General features: G+C 40.4%; 1 protein-coding gene across 8 annotated transcripts in view; it reads left to right on the top strand.

Annotated features, from left to right (window-relative positions):
• SLC37A3 (solute carrier family 37 member 3) overlaps positions 1-24,140 on the top strand; it is a 40,184-nt gene extending 16,044 nt beyond the window's left edge. For 3 of the 8 annotated variants that reach the window (XM_057504823.1, XM_057504824.1, XM_057504825.1), the window contains exons 5-15: positions 2,498-2,581; positions 4,277-4,422; positions 8,236-8,332; positions 10,483-10,567; positions 11,300-11,511; positions 13,738-13,879; positions 15,263-15,364; positions 15,960-16,007; positions 17,007-17,158; positions 21,482-21,547; positions 22,772-24,140. In XM_057504823.1, coding sequence (XP_057360806.1) covers positions 2,498-2,581; positions 4,277-4,422; positions 8,236-8,332; positions 10,483-10,567; positions 11,300-11,511; positions 13,738-13,879; positions 15,263-15,364; positions 15,960-16,007; positions 17,007-17,158; positions 21,482-21,547; positions 22,772-22,864 — 1,227 coding nt within the window. In that variant the 3' untranslated portion in view covers positions 22,865-24,140. The other 5 variants (XM_036926147.2, XM_036926152.2, XM_057504827.1 and 2 more) reach the window with 5 other exon arrangements.
• Positions 24,141-25,556: the final 1,416 nt, after the last annotated feature.

The raw sequence follows: 25,556 nt of genomic DNA, 5'->3' as shown, positions 1-25,556 counted from the left end.
GTAGGGGAGAACAGGGAGATGAGTTAGTATTCTAACTTTGAGGTGAAGGATGATGGTACCTTGGTTCCAAGGATAGCAGGAATAGAGGTAGAAGATGGAGATTTTAGCTGTGCTTTGAAGGTAGAGCTAATAACATTTTTCTTTGTTCAACATGGACTATAAGAGAAAGAGAGGTGTGAAGGACAACTCACGGATGGAAGCGTCACAGTGGAGTTGAGGACTGGGGGAAGGGCAGGCTTTGGGGGAAATCGCTTTTGGAAATGTCACATTTGAGATACTATTATTGCCCAAATGACGAAGAGTAGACACTTGTTTATGATTCTGGAGTTCAAGGTCAGGTTCAGGCTGGCGGTTCAGACTTCAGAGTCCTTAGCATATAGATGACTTTCAGAATTCTGAGCCTGGATGAAATCATCAGGAGGTAGGTGAGGATGGGGGAGAGGAGGGACAGCTGAGCTGTAGGGCTTCCAGTGTTTAGAGGGCAGGAAGATGAGGAATGGCAGGGGAGGCTGAGGGGAGCAGAAAGGAGGAGAGCCTCCGGGGGCTGGTATCCTGGGAGCCATGCTAGGAGGGCAGGGGCTAATTTACTGTCTGAGGTGGTCTTTTGGGATTGGGCTGCCAGAATCTCTGTCTGGTTGTAGGGAACTCTGGTGGCTGCTCAATTAGAACTGTGGGGCAGTGGCAACAGTGGGAGCCATGCACTGAAGGAGCAGTCACATCTTTTCTTCTAGCGTTATTTTCCCTCTTTAAAATGTTATAAAAAGTCTTTTCTTTATGAATGTCCATGTGATGTGAAATACTGGGTGCAAGTCCCAAAGTCATCTCTAAGTTCATTTGGGTAATTATTAGCATATCTTTTCTTCAAAGAGGAAACTTAGAGAAGCAGTTGGAGCAGATCTTAGGTCATTTAGCCTTACTACTTCCCTGGGTGTTTTCTGTTCAAAATCCCAATGTATAGTCGTTTGTCTTAGGCTGGAGCAGTCCAGTAATGCTTCTCTCTAAGCCTTCCATGGAGTATTTTAAGAAGCTGGAAAGACCAGATCTGCCACTGTCCACTAGCTATGTTAAACTTGGTTTTGAAATGGTATTAACCTTCTGTTGACATTTACAGAGTTATGATGGTAATACCTACCTGCAGGATTACATCGGTTTAGGAGTTGAAAGATAAGTGCCATGAAGAATCAGCTATCACAGTTCTGTGTATTGAGCTGCATTGCCTTCTATACCTTCCAGGCATTGTGCAGGCATTTGGAGCAACAGAATAAATTGATTCTGTAATCTGAAACATATTTGAGAGCTCTTCTTCACCTCCTTTACTGTATGTAGCATGAGAACACATGAGTGACTGCTATCAAACGTAGAACCTAATGCTTACCGGTATCTCTTTTGAGGTAGTGAAAGCTTGACCCTTGTGAGGGAGAGACATTTATTATGATATACATCATCTAAATATTCTCTAGTATAGATAGAGTCCATTTACTAAAAACACTTATATCTGAATTTGGCCTACTTACTCTGCTGTGTTGGTCTTGCTTCCCCTTGTAGTGTGTAGCACAGTGGCCAAGATCAGGGGCTTCCCGAGGCCTGGACAGCCTGCGATTCAGTCCCTCTTCTGCGGTTTCCTAGCGATGATTTCTCAGCTGCAGCTCCCTCATTTGAATACCTCCACCAAGGGCTGTGGACAGGGTTATAGGAGTCACCGTGAGGCATTTGGAACAATGCCTGACTATAGAGGGCAAGCAAGATCCATATTTGAGTCTGTTTTTTTTTCTTTTTTCCTTCCTGTCTTCTAATGAATTTAGGTTTATAGTCAAAGTATTTATTCCTTTTACATATTTATGAAAGAAACCTAAAATATGGTGTCTTAGTTCTAGTCTGCCTTGCTGCCATGACCTTAGCATTTTAATTTCTGCCACTCATAGGGAGGAGAGCAGAAGGCAGGACATTTGTAACTATCTTCAGCTAATTATTGTCTCTGCCTCCCTCCTCTCCCTGCTTCATGATGTCATGAAACCCAAGGGTCAGATTAAACCGGCAGTGCATGTGCCCCAGAAGCTTCTGTTCTGCAGGACATGTTGTAACACATCTTAATTTAGAATGCAAATGGCCAGGAGGAATCCCTTTGGGTAAGCAGATAACTGGTGCCTAGGAGTATTTGTTCTAGAAAATGAAATACATTTATGTGCTTGTTTTGTTAGAATTATTGCTTTTTTATTCCAGTCTCCATTTGGGAAGTTAGGGGATGAGGTAGAACCAAAGTTTACACTAGATGGTGATGACTTACTTGTGCATTAGATGTTTATAGTATAGTGTGCAGAAGCCCATTGTCATTTCATGAAACATTTGTGAAACTGATAGAGACAGCTCATCTAGGCATGAGGATGAGGTTTACTTTTAAGTTATCTCAGTGTTTTGTGTCTCATTTGCTTTGCAGTGCATTTTACTTGTTCAGGCTATGTTGTTTTCAGAGTTGTAAAATAAAACGCTGTGTTTTTAGGGCCTTTTCATCAGTGGTATTGTTGGAGATCGGCTTAATTTACGATGGGTTCTGTCTTTTGGCATGTGCTCTTCTGCATTAGTGGTAAGTCGGAAAGATATTATTATTATTATTGTTATTATTTTGGCCAGATGTTTTAGAATCCAAGTAATCCCCCTGCTTTTATATGTAGAATAGAAGAGTAAAATTACTCTTCATTTTCCCAATCCTTTTTGTGTGCCTTTCAGTTAGGGAGACTTCTAAAGTATGATTTGGATCACGCCCTTCCTTGACTCAGTCACCAGTGAAGTCAGAGAGAGCATAAACAGCATGGCACTTAGTGCTCTGCAGAACCTGCTCCCAGCCCGGGTCTGTCAGTGTGCCCCACCACCTTGTGGTGGCCAAGCTAAACTATTTTCCTTGGCCCTAGCGTGCTAGGTTCCTTTCTGCCCCTGTGCTTTTGCTCCTGTTCCTCCTGCCTCAAGTGGCTCTCTTTTCAGCTCTCCATAGTCTAACTCAGCATCTCCTTCAAGTCATTGGCCAAATGACACTTCTTTCATAAAAGCCTGACTTCACGGACACCACACCATTCCCTCTCTCAGCTCCTGTACTGGTATTTCTTTGCAGGCACTTACACTGTCTATTACTTGGCCTACTTACTGCTGTGTTGGTCTTGCTTCCCCTTGTAGTGTGTAGCACAGTGGCCAAGATCAGGGGCTTCCCGAGGCCTGGACAGCCTGCGATTCAGTCCCTCTTCTGCGGTTTCCTAGCGATGATTTCTCAGCTGCAGCTCCCTCATTTGAATACCTCCACCAAGGGCTGTGGACAGGGTTATAGGAGTCACCGTGAGGCATTTGGAACAATGCCTGACTATAGAGGGCAAGCAAGATCCATATTTGAGTCTGTTTTTTTTTCTTTTTTCCTTCCTGTCTTCTAATGAGGAATGTTTACTAATTGAATAAAGCATGGAGTTTAGACCCTACTACTACTACTACTGTTTTTCAGTATCTGCATTTTAGAGATTGAAGCACTTTAATCACAGGCTGCTCATCTACACCTATACATACAATTTAGAACATGTAAACAAATTTTGTGTTTTTTACATTTTTGAAAAGCTGATGTACATAAACTCATCCTTTTTGGTGTGTGCTACCACCGCCCTCTCCCCCCAGCCTCTGGCAACCACTGATTTTTTTGCCCTTAGAGTTTGGCTTATTCCAGAATGTCATGTAACTGGAACCATAAGTATTATACATAACCATTTTTTTGACTACAAATAAAATGTCCACTTGAGCAAAATGCCTGGAAAAAAGCAGTCACTTGATGAATGCTACTGAATGATTGAGCAGATCACAAGTCACATTGGCTCACTTAGTAGCTGCAGAAATAACACGGGTGCTTCCCAGTTATTTGGGAATGTGGGCACCAGGCTGACCGAATATACAAACATGCACTCATTTCCCACAGCACAAGCCTGAGGAAGAGGGAATGGCAGTAGTTGTAAAATGAGGTTGAACAGCACAGACTTACTTTTTACCACTGAAGGTATAAGTTGGAGGGCTGATCACTATGAGTTATGTTGTTTGGCATCTTTGCCCCTCCAGTCAGTGGTGGCTTAGTGGCGTCTCACCTGCTCAGTGCTGCTCTGAGCAGGAGCATCTGAAGAGTTGGCCACACTGCTGTTGGGCCCCTGACATTTGATTCCTGGAGTCTCTTCGTGCGGGAATGTGAATGGTGAGCAAGGCTGCTTCGAGTGTCCATGTGGATGTTACATGTCCTTTCTCTTCCATCTTCCCCAAGGTGTTTGTCTTTGGCACTCTCACAGAGTGGCTGCACTTCTACAACAAGGGCCTGTACTGCTGCCTGTGGATTGTGAACGGCCTGCTGCAATCCACTGGTTGGCCCTGTGTGGTTGCTGTTATGGGCAACTGGTTTGGGAAAGCTGGGTAAGCTACTTTCTTCCTCTTTAATTTCTCTTTTCAAGTAGTTTTAACGTAGGATTCTTCAGATTTGTCATCAGTTAACTTGACCCCTTCAACACTACCCACATCTTCCCACTATTTCAGAAAGTTACAGTAGTTCAGGGAACAATTTCACATCAAAGTATATTAGAAGTGGTACAACCTTCTGGATGATGTAGCCTGGGGAGAAGCATTCGTGACACTTTCCTGGCCATGATGGGATTTTGAGTGTGGCTGAGGCAATACATCTCTCAATTAAAAAAAAAAAATCTTCCCTTGAGAGAGCATAAATAATATAACATGATAAGATAAATCTCACGTGCCATCTCACCATGTACCTTTCTGTGGATTTGGCCTTCTCTTCCTTTTTTGAGACTCAGGAATCTATTTTAACTTTCTTACATTAAGATAAGGAAACTGAGGCCAAATGTTATTAATGGGTCTTGCCTAAGGTGTCGTAACAAAGGCACTAATAAGATGAAGATGAAGAATGCCAAACTTGGGGGCTTAAAAGCCCACATTGGACATTATTCCCTAAACCTTCAAATAGTTACCAGATTATGTATGAGTTTGTGTGTGGTGTGGGCTGTGGTATGAGGATGGGCATCTGATAAAGTATCTTCTAGGCCCCCAGGAAGAACCATATACCTAATTTTCAGGGTGGAAAATAAGTCGAGATACCAAAGACTTGACTTTATTGTTTAAAATTATTGTGACACTCTGATTTCAGGAATATTATTACTTTGGATTTCTATCATTTTTCCTGGGTAAATATTTATGTGCTGTGAGATACACATTGATATCATTGATGGTTCTTTTTTGTTTATATACTCTATTAAATAGGATTTCTCAGACATTATTGCCACCATGGTGATGAGTGCATATTCTGACCAGTCCCTCTCTGTCTTCAGGCTTCCCCAGTGTCATAATGGAAATAATGATGCTTGCTGGCTAATGATCTGTCATGTTGTGAAAGTTCAGCTATAAAATGTCTTGTGGTTCGAACAAGCATCACTCAATGAGAATGCTGTGATTGTATGTCAGTGTGCTAGTGGTTTCTGTTTCACTCTAGCATCTCTGGTTTAATAATTGGTTTTTTAAGAGGTGCTTGTTCCCTTATGATATTTTAGTTTTTGTTTGGTGTAGGTGTCAGCTTGTGTGTGGGTTATTTGTACTAATTTTTTTCAGGTAATTTTTTTCATCCATGTTTTTTGAAAATTATATAAAATCTACTTGCGTATTGTAGAAAAGCCAGATAATACAAATGAACAAAGAGGAACAAATCAAAACCACCTGAAATCCTATCACTCAAGGATAATCACTTTGACACATATCATTTTGAGATAATTCTTATGTGACCTTTTATAAATTGGATGACACTGGGTGTTTGATGGCAGTGACTGGACAGGCTGACCATTTCACTATTTCTGTGGATCAGTCACAAAGAAAAAAATTCCAGAAAGCCTTTACAGTTTATTTTTGAAAATGAGACCATTTATTTTTTAAATGAATAGCGCTAGTAAGTGAAATTGATGATGTGCTGTTTGAGACACAGTAACTTTTCCTCTGAAGCATAACAGTAAACCAAAAAGTATCCATAAGACTATGACAACTTAGAATCATGGCTATTTTCAGCCAGTTTCTTGTAAAATCATGTCTTTGGTCAGCCAGTGCTGGTCAGAGCCTGACCTTCCAACTCTTTCCTCCTGGGTCCTCTTGTAGGTTTTGTGTATTTTAGGAAATTGGGGCATTTTAATACTGGGGAGGAACATAGAGATTACATAGGTCAAATTATTTCTTTTCCAGGTGAAAGAAGTTGGGGCCCCAGGGAATTAAGTGACCAACTGAGGATATTGCCCTAAAAACTTAGCTTGGATCAGTGAGTCCTGCCCCTTCTCAATTGTCAGGGTCATACTTTTTTTTTTTAATAATTTTTTTTATTAAGGTGTTATTGATATACACTCTTATGAAGGTTTCACATGAAAAACAATGTGGTTACTACATTCACCCATATTATTTAGTCCCCCTCATAGCCCGTTGCAGTCACTGTCCATCAGTGTAATAAGATGCCACAGAGTCACTACTTGTCTTCTCTGTGCTACACTGTCTTCTCAGGATCATACTTTTTAAAGCCCACTTAGGGTAATACAGTATGTGCACTTGCACAGCACCAAGCCCTTTCATGTAGATCGATGCACTCAGTCTTTGAGGGGCACAGTTAGTATTTTCCACTAGAACCCTGAGCCTTAGCTGTGCCTTGCTTGAGACGTCACAGCTGGAAGCAGCAGACCAGGGCTTCTGAACACATCTTACTTTTCACCACGCAGTGCTGTCTCCCTGTTCATTTCTAAGATTCTTGTGTCTCAGTGAGGTTATAAAAATGTTCAAAGAGCTAAAAAATCTAGACCTAAACACAACGTGTTATTAATATGTATCAAATAGAATAAAATACAAATTTGAACATTAAGAAATTAGCTTTTCTTAACTCCTTTTTCTGTCACCAGCCTTACTGCCATTGCATATGTTCAGAGCTAATCATTTTCTCTAGGACTATTTTAATAGCTAGTGACCCTTCCATCGGAGTCTTTACCTACCCGTCCATTTTTTTTAACAGCTTTACTGAGGTATACAATAAGCTGCACATGTTTAAAATGTCCCATTTGATGAATTTGGGCATGCATGCACCCTTAAAACCGTCATCACAATTCAGATGACCCCCATCACCCCTAGAAGTTTCCTCATGCCCCTTGGTAATTCCTGTCCCCCCATCCCTCCTACCACCTCTCTCTTTGTCCCTTGTAATCTCCAGGCAACTACTGATCTGCTGTCACTTTAGATTATGTGAATTTTCTAAAATTTTACATAAATGGAATATACAGTATGTATGTATTCTTTCTTGCCTTTCTTCTTTCATTCAGCGTACTTCTTTTGAGATTCATTCAGGTTGTGGATAGTTCATTCCTTTGTGGAGCTGAGTAGTAACTGCTGTACCGCAATTTGTTTATCTGTTCACCCGCTGATGAACATTTGGGTTGTTTTCAGTTTTGGCTGCTGCAGATGAAGCTACATGAACATTTGTGTACAAATTGTTGTATGGACATCATTTGCTTTCCTTTCCCTTGGATGAATACCTTGGAGTAGAATGGCTGGTTCTTATGGCAAGTGCATGGGTATCTTTTTAAGAAACTGGTGGTCTCTCCCAAAGTGGTTGTGCCATTTTACATTCCCACCAGCAGAGTGTAAGGATCCTAGTTGCTGTTATATCCTTGCCAATACTTGGTCTTTTTGATTTTTGCTATTCTAGTAGGTGTGTAGTGATAGCTCATTTTGGTTTTAATTTGCATTTCTATGTCTGATTATGTTGAGCATCTTTTCATACACTTATTTTATCATACTTTGTGTGTGAAGTATCTAATAAAATTTTTTGCCCCCTTTCAAAGTCCTTTTATTTTGAGATTATTTAGATTCATACTCTTTAACATTGTATTGTATTGTTTGTTTCATACTAAGTTTTGAGGATTCTTTATATTCCAGGTCAGTGATACACAAATATTTCCTCCCAATCTGTGACTTACATTTTGAATTCTCTTAATGGTGTCTTTCAGTGAGCCCCAAATTGAACTTTAGTATAATAAAATCTTAGAGTTAGGAGAGACTTTTTTGGGTGTACTTTAAAAAAATATTAAAATGTTGATTCTTTGTAATGTGAACGTGTAGTGTTTTGGCCATTTTGTAATTGCCCTGCACAAGAACCCCTTCTGATTCTGTTGTCTGGTTTTCCACTGTTCTCTGTCTTAGACGAGGTGTTATTTTTGGTCTCTGGAGTGCCTGTGCTTCGGTGGGCAATATTTTGGGAGCGTGCCTCGCTTCTTCTGTTCTGCAGTATGGTTATGAGGTAGGTATCTCTTTCTAGCTTTTTCTTGAGTATATAAGCATTTTGTTTTTTAGGTAATTATATTGGCCATTTAAGACTTCCTAGAACTGTATTTGGGTGGGGCACAGCTTGTATTAAAAGCGGACAAACTTTTGACTAATTCAAACACATAAGAGAACTATTCATGGGAAAGCATCCAGGTCTAAAGGCAACTTAATCAGCTGGGAAAAGTATTTGCAACTCATGTTACAAATAAAGAGCTAATGTCCTTATAAAGCTATAATCTTTATATATTATATAAAGAGCACCTGCCAAATAATAAGAAAAAGACCAATAACATGCATAAAGAAATGTAAAGAATTTGAATGTGTAGTTCATGAAAAGAAAATAGAAATGGCTTGTAATCATAGGATAGTATACTCTACTTCACTTATAACTTATTCATTAATCCAATGAATATTTATTAAGCTCCTCTAAGTGCCCCTAGGCAGTAGAGAATAGAGCACTGGCCAAAAAAGACAAAAATCTCTGCCCTTATGGAGCTTGGTATTCATTGGTGGAGAAATGCAAATTAAAACTACACTAACAAAGAAAGAAAGAAGAAAAGCAAGCAAGCAAAAGAACTGTAGTGTATGCGTATTAGATTTGTGAGCATCCTAAACTTTGGTAATAATTTGTGTTAATGAGGATGTGACGAGAAAGGCATTGTGGCTGGGAAAGGAACTAACCCCTCTTGGGGTCAACATGGGACTGTCTGTCAGAATCACAGCTGCTCTGACAGAGCAGCTCCAATGCCAGGACTTAGTCCCACAGGCAAATGGACTTCAGTATGCGCAAAGCCAACATCTGCGGGGCCATTTCTCTTCTGCATTGTTTGTGATAGCAAAACTTGATAACAAATGTCAGCCAAGAGGGAAATAGCCAAGCTATGATAGACCCTTCCTGCAGCTGTCAGGTAGCATTAGGGGGCTCTTGTGGGCTGATAGGGAAGGAGCAGGGTGGTATGTTAAGTGAAGAAAGGAAAGGGGCAAACTGTGTGTTGAATGATGCCATTTGTGTAAAAATGGAGGATGGATTGAAGAGTATATATTTATATTGGCCTGTATGTTTCTAAAACAATCTCTGGGAAGTGAAAATTAAATTAACAACAATAGCTATGTGTTGGGAAAATGAGGATTGAGTGGTGGGAGAAGGGGCAGGAGGGAGTTTTTACTATATATATCTTTTTGTTTCTTGGATCATGTGAATGTATTGCCTATTCAAAATTCTAAATAATTAAAGGTAAGTACATTGCTCTTTTAAAAAATAGATAAATTTTTAAACAGCTCACCAAGTGTTTGGTCTCAGTCAGGGTCACTGGAAAGTCCTTCCTCTATTCACAGTCGCCTTTTCTAGGCTCCTTAGCGTCGCACCTGGATTGTACTAATTGGTTCAGGTGGGAATTTCAGTTCACCTTATGTGCTGCTCCCAGATTTGACTTCTGGAAACACTAATTTGTCACTGACGCGTCCAAGAATTCAGACTGTCTGTCCACCTCATGCTCCATTTTCTGTCAATTAAAATTCAGCTTGGCAGCCTGGCTTTTGAGATTTTTTATTCTTGATGTCACCTTTCCAGATCAATTTTATTCCCTGTTGTTCCTCAGCAGACGCTCTCTGCTTTGACCATGGCTCATTCCCACCCTGTGCCTTTGCTTCACTTTGCCAGGAAGACAACCTATCGGTTTTTTAGCCCTTCCTTTAGACCTTGTCTCACTACTCCAGTCTCTTTAGCTGCTTCCTTCTTCTAAATTACTATGTAAGTTTCTTATTAGGACTGTGTCTTCTCATCTATTTGGCTACATGATACCTTATATTTTTGTTCTGTGTATTGGTTAATTCCTTCAACTGGATAGAATCTTCAAGGGCAGATACTGTCTGTGGTGAGAGGCTGTGTGGTGCAAAGGAGTGAGTTTTTTAGAGTGAGTCTTGATTTCACAGTTGTTACAGTGCCACTCAGTGTCCATGGGACCTAAATATCCTCTCTGAGCCTTAAGGAAAAATTAATGGGAACATGCACTAAAACTGCTCAGCGCCTGGCATGGCTAACCTCCCGGTGTTCCTTCCTCCCCACATGTGCCTCCAAGCATGTCCCAGAGGTGTAAGAAGCATCTCTGTCCTCTCTCCCTCCAGTATGCCTTTCTGGTGACGGCAGCTGTGCAGTTTGCTGGTGGGATCATCATCTTCTTTGGACTCCTGGTGTCACCAGAAGAAATTGGTGAGAAGCTGTCTCTTCTGTTCAGAACCTCTTATGCTAATAGGCGAGGAGAAATCTAAGGCCAGGACAGCCAGTCTTCCTAGCAGAACTGTGAGCTGCTTTCAGTGAATGAAAGAAACAGTATTGCAATTTGTGTCCTGTGGACGCCGTGGCTAGGCCTGGCACAGCTGCAGATGTTTGAGGGAGTGAGGCTCACCTTTTACAGAGTCAGGGGAGACTCCTCATTTGCAAATGAGTTTTATGATTTAGACACTGACTAGAAATTAGCATGGATGTATTTCTAATTTCACTTCTTGAGACAGATTTTTTTTCCTTCATGAAAGTATTTTAGTTTGATACATACCTATGGTTCAATACAGAATATGTACAAGCAAAACCACAGAAGCAAATACATGTACATGTACAATTCTTCTATCTTTGGAGTATTACTAAAGAGAGTCATCAAGTTAATAGTATGTAGTCAATATTTTTTTTGTATAAGAGAGATAGTGTGTTGTAATTGAAAAGCATTGCTGAAGCCAGATAAAGTAGAATTAGAGTTCTGGGTTTGTTGTCCATTGGCCGTGACCTTCATTGACCTTAGTTGACCTTGGCTTCTGAACCTTACTTGCTTCTTCTGTAAAATGGAAATAAAAATAATATTGACCCTGTAAGTAATGATACGTGCAAAGCACTAGTGCAATGCCAGGCACCAAGACGGCACTTTGTAAATTGTGGCTCTTACTGTTTTAGGTCTTCCAGATATTGAGGCAGAGGAAAATTTTGAAGAAGACTCACACAAGCCATTAATTCATGGTGCTGAAAATGAAGATGAATATGAGCCTAATTATTCAATCCAAGAAGACAGTACTATTACCCAAGTCAAGGCAATAAGCTTTTATCAGGCTTGTTGTCTTCCTGGAGTTCTACCAGTAAGGACTGTTCAGATCTCCTTACCACAACCAGTGAGATATTGTGATGAGATATTAACTCTGCCTGGGATAAAGCATCTTCAAATATTTAGTTTATTTTTGATACTTTATTTTAGGAATTTTTGTTTAGAGGAATATTGTATAGTGCCCTTCAGCTTGTTTCTATACCAGCACCACCTGAAATCTCATCTGACATCTAATGCAGGGGTTGGCAGGCCTTTTCTGTGAGGAGCCAGATAGTAAATGTTTTCAGCTTTGGGGGGACTGTATGATCTCTGCCACAGGCACTAAACTCTGCAGAGCAAATGATACCATCAACAACATGGAGCAACTGGGCACGGCCAGATTTGGCCTGTGAGCCCTAGTCTGCTGACCCTGATCTAGCATTTGAGTAAGAAGGTACAATTGATACTGTTGAATATGCCCTTCTTGGCCTATTGAAGTATTCTAGGATTATATGTATACCAAGAGGGATTTTGAATGGCTCAATAAGACTGCCTATTTGCCTATATTCTTATCATTCCAGGGGAAAAAAATTGCCCTTTTATTAAAAGGTCTAAGAGCAAAATACTCCACAGTATTTCTTGGTAATACATTCCAGTGTTTCCACAACCTTTACAGTTGGGAGAACTTTTTAATGTCTGAAGTAAATCCCTTCTACTGCAGTTCTGTCTTGGTGTTTTGGGCGCTCTAGCGCTCTTCGGGAGTGGAAGTTAAAGAGGCCTAGGTTATGTTTCCAGCTTACCCACTAACTCTCTTTGAGGCCTGGGGTAAGTCACTCAGCCCATCCTTTGTCTCAGTTTCCCTTCCCGTGGAATAGAAGGTATGCCAGTCTTCCGTAGGGTCTGTAATGGTGAGTTACTGTATTGTAAATAAGCACCCGATTTTGATAATTTTTTTGTTGAATGGCACTTTATGAATATAACCCCTCCAGTAGATTCAGGGTCTGCAGGTTGCCATATTTCATACTTACCAGTTCCCTTCTACCTATGCCCCTAAGCTAAGAGAACTGAAATTTGCAAAGAGATAGTTTAGTATGAGTTAAAATGTAAATGTGAGATCCCACAATTCTTTTACCAAAAGATGATGTAATGTAAGGGCAATGAAAGTTCCATTAGGCCTGTTCTTATGCTAATGATTAGTATTTTTTAACTAGTTATTACAGTATTCTGCTGGTAGCATTTTAATTTCTGAGAGAACTTAAATTTTTTGTGACTAAATGTGGAACTCTTTTGTTACTCCTTTGTGTTTCACAAGCAATTGTTCCCTGACGCAGGCAGGGATGTGCAGAAAATCTAGTAAACTTAATTCCTTTGTCTTTGTAGCAGGCTGTGTGGACACGACACAGTCAAGACTGGGATTTGGCTCTCTAGGGGGTGGCTATTGCCCTGCCAGGGAAACTGTTTTAAAACAAGTGATACCTGGGGAATAACTGGCAGCTCTAGGGAAAAGAATATTCTAGCCAGACACCCTTTGAAGTCCATCTCTGTTCTTTCCCCTTTTTCCTTTGATGCTAATGTCAGGATTTCCTGGTAATAATGTGCTGAATATAGGAGTCTTAGCCTCACTGCCATCTTAAGGCAGCTGCAACTTTTATTCCTCGTAAAGCCATAAGGCCCATGATGATCAGGTTCTTTCCTTTTTGACTCACCAAAGGTACTCTTTGCTTTTCCACTGGATGTGAGAATACAAAGCTTTTGGAAACTACAGTGTGAAAGTAGTTTTAATGTTGATGCTTTTCTTAGACCTTGAAACTATAGGTTAGTCACATGGCTCTCCATGGTTCACAGTATCAACTTTGCAGGAAGTAGAAGAACCAGAAAACTTTGGCTGCTTGCAATGAAAGCTGTGGTGTTTGCTGACTTTATTTGCTTATGATTAATGCTAGCTAGTGGCATGAATATGTTTTGTCTTTGTCTAAATAAAGAACTGTGAGTATGTGCCCTGCCTTATAGGTTCAAAACACTGGTTTGCTTCTACCAGAGAACTGAAAGGAGAAGAACCAATTAAGAAATAGTCAATATGTTTTTTTATTCCAAAGGTCTGCTGTCCATGTCTTTCTAGAAGCTAATGGGGACACAGAGAAGAGAGAGACTAGGTAAAGCCAGGCAGATGGGAATTTGTAGAAATGTTTAATTTAAAAATCAGCTACTGTTTGTCCCAAACTCCTCTATTTTGTTTTGCTTTTCTATTGCATGAAAAATGGTGGTCATGCTGTGCTGTTTGTTCCCTATTGATAGGTGAATGTTTTTCTTGCAGTATTCACTGGCCTATGCCTGCTTGAAGTTAGTGAATTACTCTTTCTTCTTCTGGTTGCCCTTTTATCTGAGTAACAACTTTGGATGGAAGGAGGCTGAAGCTGACAAACTGTCCATTTGGTACGATGTTGGAGGAATTATAGGTAATGCCAGTTACATATCTTTTTTTAAATAAAAGAGTTAGTCACTGGTAACATTTTAATGGGTGGTGAAATCTGGCATCATTTTAAGTTTTATTATTTATTCCACAGCCATTTTTCCTAAAGTGTTCTACCAGTAAACAGACAAACTCTTAAGACAAAAAAAAAAGTCCGTAAAAAGGAAGACCCAGCCTAAGGCTGCCCTGTGATTTATAGGCCCTTTTTTTCTCAGTCCTTTGTTGACAGATCAGTTCTTTTGTCTTAGGAAGCACAGGGGTGTGTCCCTCTGTGATCTCTTTAGATGTAACCCTTTGATACACTTTCGGTGGTACCTCGACTCCAAAGCTAATTGTGGGTCAGAGATCTAAGAATGTGAATGTGTTCACTTCATCCCCCTCCCCCACTTTCCCACTACCCACAGCCAAAGAAGGGAAGACAGTAGCTTAGCGTATAGATTATCAGATCACAGAAGTTGGAATGATAGGGATTGATTTTTGTATGTTGCAGTTGTTTCATTGTACCCAGCTGATTTTAATAGTGACTTTTACTGTGGCTGGAAGTCTAAACAAAAAGAAACTTTTAAGTAGAAGACAGATGTACATAAGCGTTTTAGTAGGTGTTACTGGTATGACTATGGCTAAACCTTACGTCCTTTCTGGAACATTTACATTTAGAACTGTGATAAGGCTAAACTGCCTTGGATGCATGAAAGCACACAGTGTACCTTTAGGTGATGTACTGTTACTGTGTTTGAACGTGTCTGCCCTTATTCTTGGATTCAGAGTCAAAGGTGAGGTTGGTCCCTTTAGACTCTAACCATACTTCTGGGTCCTGCTGTCTGATGTGGATGCACCAGATGTCCCATGGCCCCAGGAACTCCAAATGGGACTGTATCTCAATGACTGTGTTGCCTGAAGGATTCCTATTACCTGTTTTTAAACATCTTGACCTGTTGGTTATTACCAAACCATAGTTGCTGCTTTTAATTTTAGTGACTGCTTATTGGCTGCTACTAATAGCCTATGAGGCATGGTCCTTAATTATTCATCTTTTAAAATAACAGCAGAAAAATCAAGAAAAGCCTTCACAGCTGGCTTGAGAAGGGAAAATGGCAGGGGACAGTCAGTGGTTTTGATGATTTTTCCTTTTTCCTTGTTTTCGTGTTTGATTCGTGGTGTTCTGTCCCCATCAGCCGTCATGGCAATTAACAAGTCAGGTAGTCTTCCTCAAAGGAAATTATGGAGGCAGCTTTTTAGGAGAGTCGGCCATGTTTCTGGTAGAACAGTGTTTGGACCCTGAGAGTGGGTAGAGGTACATGGTGAGCAGGTTTCAGGTAACTCAACAAATCATGAACGGTTTTGACTGAGATGTGCTCTGTACTCACAGGTGGAACTTTGCAAGGCTTCATCTCTGACGTGTTACGGAAGAGAGCACCAGTTTTAGCTCTAAGTCTCCTTCTGGCAGTTGGGTCCCTCGTTGGATATAGCCGTGAGTATTCCCCTGCAATTCAGTTCTTCTCCTGATCTGTTAGGACTAAGGCATTTGCCTTGAGTTAGTGGTCAACCCCAGGGAGATCTTGACACCACAAGGCTAGCTACAAAGGCTGATATGAGACCTTTGTATTGTCCTGTAAATGCCCGGTGACAGTATGATCACATAGTTTTATTTGCTGGGGAGGAAACTGGCATCTCTTCTGCTTTGTTGGTTTGTTTAAAAGCTTGCTGGGAGAGTGTGTATGCTTTGTTTGAGGGTAGGCTCCAGAGGGATAGCATTAGAGCCAATAAAACAATAAAAGGGAAAAGCTTTCAGAAGAGGAAAGATGGTAATTAGTAGGTTTGGTATATGTCCCTTCAGATGCTGCTGAGATGGGAGTAGAGTTTTTCTTTAGCTTTAGGAGTCTCATTAGCTTGAGCCACCAGCAAGAGGCAGACATTACAGATAGAAGTTGGAATTGGCGGTGAGAGTGTTGAATCCCTTTGCTGTCTCTGGGCGTGATGTGTGAGGGCGCAGAGATCCAGATCTTTGGCACCGTTCAGTGGGGGCTTTTAAGGTCAGCATGCTGTGTTTGTGTCTCCCTTTGCAGGCTCTCCAAACGATACATCCATCAACGCACTTCTGATGACTGTTACAGGTATGGCACGAGGTGCCCTTTCACTGTTCTCTTACAATTGCTCTATAAATAAAGAGCAAAAAATGAAACTTTTCTCCCTCAGTCTGAATGATACCAAAACCTTAATTCTAGAGAACTCAGGTGGTGAAGGGGAAGATGTGTCCTCCAGATTCTTTTTCTCTGCTCTTAACATGACCTGCATAGTCCTGTTGTGACAAAAGCAGTCCCTTTTGACAGAAGTTTTCTAAAAGTGTTGCTTGCTGCCCCTGCTTCTCATATTAATTCTGGAACTGGCCTTAGGAAGATGGTGCATTGGAAACCAGTTCCCCAGCTTTCAGAAAGTTCAGTTTAGCTAGTTTTTCCTCGTATGTTGGAGTTGGTCAGGATTTTTTCACTTGAGCACTAGACAAAACAGTTGCATGCAACTGTGGGCCGCATTATAGAAAAATGACTTATTTCTAAACTTTAGATCATACTCAGGATAGTGAGAGCTGCTCATGATACAGGGGGCCAGCCATGTGAACAGACTCACACGCACCAACTGCTGCTCCATCCTTGGACAGCCTCACAGCAGTGGCGGATAGAACTGCCTGCACTATTTAAATGGCTTTTTCTCTTCTCTTTTTATTTTTCAGTATGTGTGGTTGAATTTGGGTAGTCAAATGCTCAAGTGATGCAACTCTACAATAACAAGTTGACAGGGGAGTGTAGTTAATGAATGCATACGTCACAGGATTAGAAAGGCTGTGTGTTCACTGTATTTTCTGTATCTTTAGTTTTTATAAAACATATTAGATGCCACATAATTGAGGTTGGGATTTTGGAGAATTGAATGCGAACTACTTTGAGGATAATATTGTCTGAGAGAATTTCCGCTTTTACTGGTTATTTTTTTTCCCTTATTCTCTTTGTCTCCAACGTACTGATAAAATATTGGGGTAAGAACTTGCCTTATCCAGAGGTTCCTAGTGGTGTCATGAGTGGTGTTTTAATGAGGTCCTGTTCTGTTCCTGACTTCAGGATTTTTTATTGGTGGGCCTTCTAACATGATCAGCTCTGCTATTTCCGCGGACTTGGGTCGCCAAGAGCTGATCCAGGGGAGCAACGAGGCTTTGGCGACTGTCACAGGAATTGTGGATGGAACTGGGAGCATTGGAGCTGCGGTGGGCCAGGTGAGAGGATGGGGTGGGGGTGAAACTGAGTGTCAAGTAGCCTTTTGGTGGTGGGAGCATTTACACTGGGCCGCAGAACAGGTGGCTCTCTTGTGCTGTGGCACGCTTTAAGCCGTAGGTTTTTCATCTCTGAGGTCCAGCCGATGTGACATTATATGGAAGGTCCCTCTACATCTTTTAGTTACTTCTTCCCACTTTTAATTCCAGATTATTACTGTCTGGAAATAAGGTGACACCTCATAAGACAGATCCCTCAGTCCCAGTCTGCTACCGCCTTATCAGCCTGAACTTAACACTGCAAGGGGACTGTGAGACGTGCTTCTCGTTAAGCCCCAGCCTGGCTCGCAGATGCCTCCTCTTCCCCACCACACACACACACATGTTCACACATTCTTCACGTGGATCACCACCCAAAATTGCCGTGGAACTTGCAGCTGCTCTGAGTCATTTTCCCTGCTTCCTATAACTGCGTCTCAAAGGGCAGTTCATAAATGTGTTGTATCAGAATCATCTGGGATATTCATTAAAGTACAAACACTAAGCTTACTATAGACTTGCTGAGTTAGAGCCTGGAGATTTCGACAAGCCTTCCTGCTGATTCTCATGCACTCTAAAACTTGGGACTTCTAGGCTAAGACTGGCCTACTGTGAGTAGTCAGAACTATAAATACAGATCTTTTTTTTTGCTTACATTCAGCCTTCTCTCAGAATGATCTCTCTTCCCTAGACCTTGCACGAGTCATGCCTCTCCTAGGGTATACCATTCCTGGTCATTTAGTGCTAATTTTGCAAAAATGGGGACTTGAGAATCATCTGCGTGGATAAAATACTTGAAACTTTGGAAATGAGTGAAATATTTAAAGGGGAAAGAAAATATAGGTAAAGCCTCAGGAGATGCCTGGCAGTCAAAGAAATAGAAAGCTAGCAGAGTGAAGTGTAGTCCAGGAGACAGAATTTGAGGAGGTGATCATTAAGATCATAGATACAGAGAGGTCAGGAGAAGGAGAATGGAAGGCAAAAGGCTTTGGGTTTTGACACTTAGGTTATTCTTAGCCTTGAAAATTATCGTATTGCCTGTTTAGTGGAGATGGATCGCTCATGTCCGACTGCTGGTGGTTAATGAAAGCAAGTACTGAAGAAAATAAGCCATCTCAATGCTTATCACTCTGCAGCCATATGTTATATACTGAGCTGTTCATGTCTGTCTCTCCCACTATGATTTAAGCTTCATAAGGCAGCATTTTATTCTGTTTTGTCATCTACTGTAGCCCTGGGACCTAGAACAGTGCCTGGCACATGGTGAACATCAGATATCCATGAATGGTTGTAGGATGAATGATTGAGGTGATTGATGTGCTTAGCCTATTTGATTATGAGATAAAAGAGAAAAGAAAGCTTAGCAGAGGAAGGAGAAACTATGCTCTGGAGTAGGACAAAAATGTCATCAGCCACCAGTTCAAATGCCTTCATTTAAGGGGTGAAGGGTGACAGTACTGGGGATCCTTTTCTGAAATTGGTGCATTTTAAATTATCCTTCCTCACTAATGTTTTCTTCATTAATCAGATGGGTGGATTATGTTAATGAGCATGTCAGGAAGTTCATTTTTATTTAGATTGTCTCACCTGCCAGTGTTCAGATTCCTAACTCTGAGCTTGGATCAGCATTCACCTGACTTCCATGGTTGGGGAAGCAGGATCCGGAGTAAATCATTGTTAACTTTGCTTATTCCTCTTCCGTGGTGATTTTTAAATAATTTCTCATTGCCTTGGGGATAAAATCCCAAACTCCATGACTTAATATTAAAAACTCTATCAACCTTGTCCCTAGCCACTCTCCTAACTTACCCTGAATAATCTAGTTCCCCCAACTTCCTTGACTTCACAAGAAACAAAATTGTTTTTTCCTCCTGATTTCCATAGCGGTTGATGCATACCTGTAATAGAGCACTTATCACGGTGTGTCTCATCCACTGGTTTATTGTCCACGGTACCAGACTCGCTTTCCTTGGGAACGGGCACTCTGTTGCCTTCATATTTGTGTTCCCAATGCTTAGTATGTTTTTGACACATAGTAGGGGCTCAGTAAGATTAAGTTGCAGTATCTACCCAAGAGAAATGAGAGTAAATGTCCACATAAACACTTGTACACATATGTTCATTACAGCTAAGAAGTAGAAACAACCCAAATGTCCATCAGCTGATGAGTGGGTAAACAAAATGTGGTATTTTGTTTATGTTGGAGTGTTATTTGGCAATTAAAAAGGATAGATGTTACGTGAATGACCCTAAAAAATAGTCTAAGTGAAAGAAGCAAGTCACATAAGACCACTTATTGGAAATGATTTCATTCGTGTGAGGTATCCAGAATAGGCAAATCTATAGGGAAAGAAATTAGATTAGTGGTTGCCTAGCATTGGGTGGGTTTGCAGAGTGACTACTGATGGATACAAGGTTTCTTTTGGATGGATCCAAAAGTGACTACTTTTGGATACAATGGTCTAAAAATAGATTATGGTGATAACTGTAGTTCTGTGAATACACTAGAAACCATTGAGTTGCCCACTTCAAATGGGTGGACTTGTTATGTAATTTAAATATCAATTAAAGCTGTTTAAAAGAAAGATAAAGTAGTAGTCAGAGAGTTTGGAGGGCCACTATTGCTTTCTTGAGTGAGTGACTCAACCTCTGCGTTTTCACTTTCCATGATGTGAACTTGGCTAAATCACTGACTGGTTCTGCTTTAACTTCTCCACTTAATAAATTTCACTAATAGTGTGATCAGAGACCATGGGTGAAACTCTCACATCTATGTCAGTTGATTTTTGAAGTGGGTGCCAAAACCATTCAATGGGGAAAGAACAGTTTCTTCATCAAGTAGTCCTGGGAATACTGGATATTAACACACACAAAATAATGAAGTTGGACCTTTTTTTAATACCATGTACAAAAAATTAACTCAAAATAGATCAAATACCTAACTTTAAGGACTAGAACTATAAAAACTCTTGGAAGAAAACATAGGGACAAATCTTCATGGCAAATATATACAAATGGCCAGTAAGCACATGAAAAGATCCTCAACATCCTTAGTCTTTATAGAAATGCAGATCAGAAACAATGAGTATCACTTCACACCTATTAGGATGGCTATAATTTAAAAAAACAAACAGGTATTTGTGAGGCTGTGGAGAAATTGGAACAGTCTCATACATTGCTGGTGGAAATGTAAAGTGATAAAACTGCTGTGGAAAATGCTTTGGTGGTTCCTCCAAAAGTTATACATAAGTTACCATAAGCCCCAGCAAGCCCAATCTTAGGTGTATACTCCAGAGAATGGAAAATAGAGACTCAGATATTTGTATGTCAGTGTTCATTGCAGCACTATTCATAGTAGCCAAAAAGTTGGAACAACCCAAAAGTCCGCTGGCTGATGAATAGATAAGCAGCATGTGGTCTGTCCATACAGTGGAATATTATTCATAAAAGAAGTGAAGTTATGACACAGGCCACAACATGAACTTTGAAAAAGTATCCTAAGTGAAATAAGCCAGACACGAAAGGACAAATATTGTGTGATTCCACTTAACATGAACTGTCTAGAGTAGGCACTTTCATGGAGACAGCAAGTAGATTAGAGGTTACCAGGGGATGGTGAGAGGAAGTGATAAGGATTTACTGCTCAATGACTAGAGTTTCTGTGGAGGGTGATGAAAAATTTTGGAGATAGATAGTGGTGATGGTTGTGCAGCGTTATGAATGACTTGATGACACTGAGCTGTACACTTAAAAATGTTTAACTGGTATATTTTGTGTTATATATATTTTACCGTAATAAAAAAAGTGGGTAAAATGTTATTAAATCCTTTTCAGTAATCAAAATAAAGTAAAAGAATATTCTGTATAATGTTAAAGCTGTACAGTAATCTTATGAGGAAATAACATAATTGAAAACTGAGCAGCATACTTAAAAATTAAAAGGTAAACTATTTCTGAAAGTATCGATTATCGTACCTTTCAGTGGAAGAAGGAACCATTAAATAAATAGCTTGAGATTGTTCATCTTCCTCTCTTAATAGCAAAGTGAATAAAAGTAAAATTCCTGTCTTCTCTTACACAGTGTTTGTACTTAAACTCTGCAAGCTGAAGGCTGCTAATAAAACTTAAACAGGAGCATGTATGTGAAGGAGCTTTGTAAACTGCAGGTCATTATACAAATCCTAATTCCTTCATATTTTCTAAAAGGGCCATGCTTACATTACCTTTTAGCTACTTCATTTTATTAATTTATAAAGGATTATGTTCTATTCTTTTTCTCCCTTTTAGTATTTAGTGTCTTTGATCCAGGACAACCTAGGGTGGATGTGGGTTTTCTACTTTTTCATTCTCATGGTAAGTGTGTGTCCTCTTTTTTTTTTTTTTTTCCTTTAGCTAGTAGTTTTTCTAACTGATTTAGTTCAGAGCATTTACTTAAATCATCTCTTAAACAAGCAGAATTGGTGATTGCTTTTAGAGACCCTTTTATGAAAAGTAGCATTTTTTTTACTGTGAAAGACATTCTTTTTTCAGGAAGGAAAGGGCCTTTAGTTTGCCCTTGACCTGAGCCTCCTGAGTGTTGTCATTTATAATTCTGGAAAAAATGATGAGTCTTATTGGAAGTATCACTGACTGTTAATCAGTGTACTCTTCCAGAATACTCTCTCTGTTAAGTAGAATCTAGGAATTTTGAAGGAAATTACACCAGGCAACTTCAGGTTTGAAAAGTGATTAACACTACAGTGGATAGGTTCTGAAGTGATGAGAGTTTTGTGAGAAAATATTTCTTGTGCCTTAGACAATCTTGGCTGGAATTGTATATACTTTCTGGAAATAGCCAACACAAAATAAGGCTTTATGCTTTTAGAATGTTGCTGTCTGTTGAATAAGCATGTGACATACTCTTACATTATTGGTGAAGTGGTGCTCAAGACCAGGTCTACTTGAGAGAGCTTCACCCAGCAGGGGATGCATTCGGTGTCGCATCCCGGAATCTCGTGCATCCCACTTGGAGGCAGCCTCCATTGCCCCAAGTCCAGACACTGTCCTCTAGCCTTGTCCGAGGAACCTGAGGAGAGTTCAGCTCCTGGAAGTCCCTGGAGCCGCCTAACGGCTGATGTCCTCTGCCATCACAAAAGATGCTTTCTTCTGCCTAACTGCCTAGCTTCTAAAGGCTGGACCGTACAACTCTGTGTTCTACTTCTGACATCTGTGCTAAATAGAAGGAAAGCCCTCCTGATGAACCTGCTGCTGGTGTGATCACACCAGAAGTTGTAATAGAAGGAAAACTGGATCTATTTGTTTTTGACAGCTCCAGTACCAAATTTCTGCTCTGTGTATGGCAAATTATTTAATTTGCATGCCTTAGTTCTTTTTTTGGAGATTATGTAACATTAAGTATTTTGTAGTATTGACTCTAATTTTAAAAATCATTTTATCTTTTAATATTAAAGATTGAGTTATCTTTGTATGAAGTCAAAATGAATCTAATTGTCTAAATTCGTTATTATGTTCAGAACATGACGCTCTAACAATTAATTAAATTGTCACTGCATATTTAATGCTTTTTTCTCTCTGCAGACAAGTTGTACAATTGTATTTATATCACCGTTAATAGTGAGGGAACTATGCTATCTGGTACAAAGACGACAGACTCGCATATTGAGTGAGTGAGCGAGCGAGCAGTGCCCACAGGAGACAAGAACAATGGGATATACACCGGAACTATATTTTAATTCACCCTGTTTGGGGTTTATCTTAAGAGCTCCAACACAACCTCAGATTGTCAAGCTTCTTTAGACGGTGCCGGCCACCTGAGAGCTGACTGGCAGTGAGGCTGGGCTGTTTTTCTGCACTACAGAAATTGTTGATGATTTTTATTGTTGCTTCATGAATGTATTGAACGGCCTATGAATCTTCCAGCGTCTGTCTTTGGCCCACTGGGGTTTATCCCTTTTACCTTAAATGCCCTGTTGGACTTGGATCCTAGTTCTCCAGCCTGGGAAGTTGAGTGACTGTGCATGGTTTGTATCAATGACACGCTCCATGAATAGAAAGGGTTGTTGCATTTTGCTTTGGTGATGAGTTTGCAGAGAGTGGCTCATCTTTGAAGCATCAAATCCTGATAAAGTGCTCCAGCTGGATCAGGCATTTGCTGTAGACAAAGAATCCCTTTGTTAACTACGGTGGGAAAAAAAATCACACTACAGGCTGATTGACTCAGTCACTCTGTATCGGATCTAAAGTCATTCAGCTTCAGAAACAGGAGTGTCCTCAAATTATTGTCAACTTGATCTCCTCCATCTTCATTCAAAATTAACTTTGACTCCAGGAACTATTTAGTCTTCCTTTCAAGGACCATAAGGCACATCAGCTGTGAACATTCTAGTGTGTAATTCACATTCGAAGTCCTCAGCCTCAGATTTGTTGTCTGGGAAGTTCAGGATCCATTAGGAAGCTAATATGCTTTGCCGTATTTTCAGAGGATTGATCTCTGTCACTACGTGGTTCCTTGAGTTACCTCAGAAGAAGACTGGAGAAAAAGGGAAGACCCTTTGTCCTAGTAAGCATGAAGAATGTGACACTGAATCACATTAATGGATTACTGGGGCCTGAGGGGTTTTTAGGTACCTGTTCTTTTAAAGACAGTAGAGGGTATGTCTTTAAGACTGTGAGTTCTATACTAATTATCACTATTTTAAGGTCATTCTGTATATTTTAAATTCTGTAAGAGAACTGGGGGAGAATGTGCAATTTTGTGGGCTGACTAATTTACAGTGGATAGGGAATATTTTCACCCTCCTGCTTTATACTCTGAAGTGTGGTGTGTTTATGATCTTAAGTGGTAATATTATTTAATCAAGGATATTTCCAATCAGTTAATTGTTCATTACTGACAAAGGAAAATATGAAACACAGGAAAGGAAAATAAACTGACTTTTATAACAAATATCTGGCTGTCTGGTTATTTCAGTATATACTGGGAGTTCCCCGTTTTGGAATGTGATTCATGCCTTACGATTGCCAGCCGCTCAGTGCTCCCTAGTGCCCATTCACTGGTCCTACCGTGTGGCCAGATTGTACAGCTTCTCCCCTTCTCGGTGCTGGGATGGCCCTGTTACTTTCAGGTGCCATGAAAGCCTTCCTTCCCCTCTGTGTAAGATTGTTCTAAGTTTGGATGAGTTGCCTAGTTGTAAGAATTATCAGTAGATGACCCCATTTTTACTATTAACTACTTTCTCACATTTGGCTGAGAGACTTTCCTCTCCCCCCACATAATCAGAATCTTAATCAGGCTGCATCTTTGCATCCTGCCGCCAACCGTTGTTTTCTTACCCAGTTTAAATTTAGCTGGGTGAGTATTCCCCTGACCTCTTAGCAAGAGGTACCTGAAGAAGGTACCTGATTGTGGGAAACCTCCTGCCAGGGGTACCTGAAATGATATTATAAATGAAGCACTTAGTACTGAATGGAATTATATATTGCACTGTGGATATATTTCCTTATTCTAGTTTGGCAATCTATGTAGGAATTGCCTTTAAAAACCCCTCTAAGAGTTAACCTCACTTTCTTGCTAACTTTTTTCCCTTGAAGTAAAGGCCATAGAGCAGGCTAATTTGAAAGTGCATTCTCCTTTGACAGCCAGATCTCTCATACTCACTGGGTTGAAATAAAATGCTGTGTTCTGCCTTTTCTTACCATATGGGGTTTTCTGTTCTCTTCTTCCATATAGTTGCAAAGGAAGAAAAGCCCCTCCCCTGTCCTGATTATTCTGTTCTTCCTGCTTCCTGGAGGACCAGAGTCCCACAGTGAACATTCATACAAGACATGCCCTCTGGCCCTCTGTGCATCTGGTGCTCAGTGGGGTGGAGGATACAGGACGCTGTCATCCTTTCACACCTTCCCTTCTCCTTTAAACCTCCGGAACTCTACTCTGCCTTCCAGATAAGTCACTGATAAAGCCTGTTCTTATCCCTACTAGTTCTTCTGAGTGTCCTCTATTTTTCTTTTCACGAGATGCTGTCTGCTGCCTTCCTGGCTGTACTACTAACTTCTTCCTCCATTAGGTAACTAACTCTGTAGCTGTTTACCCAGGACAGTCCTGGTTTATGCCTGGTTTATGTTCTGACATAATTATCAATAGCACCTCCCTCTTCTACAAGTGCCCCAGTTTGGACACTTATGCTTAACCTCTGACCTCTTATCACCCTACAGAAACTATGCATCAGAAAGTCATTGCATTTAGAGATCTTTTTTCTCATTCCTTATCTTCCTTCTCTTACTCTTGACACTGGTACCACTTCATCTTCCCCAGGACTATTTTCTGTGGCTAATACAGTGTTTTAATTCATTTAATTCTCTTACC

Source organism: Manis pentadactyla, chromosome 7, assembly GCF_030020395.1.
Source record: "Manis pentadactyla isolate mManPen7 chromosome 7, mManPen7.hap1, whole genome shotgun sequence".
NCBI lineage: Eukaryota > Metazoa > Chordata > Mammalia > Pholidota > Manidae > Manis > Manis pentadactyla.
This window is presented reverse-complemented; position numbering and strand designations above follow the sequence as displayed.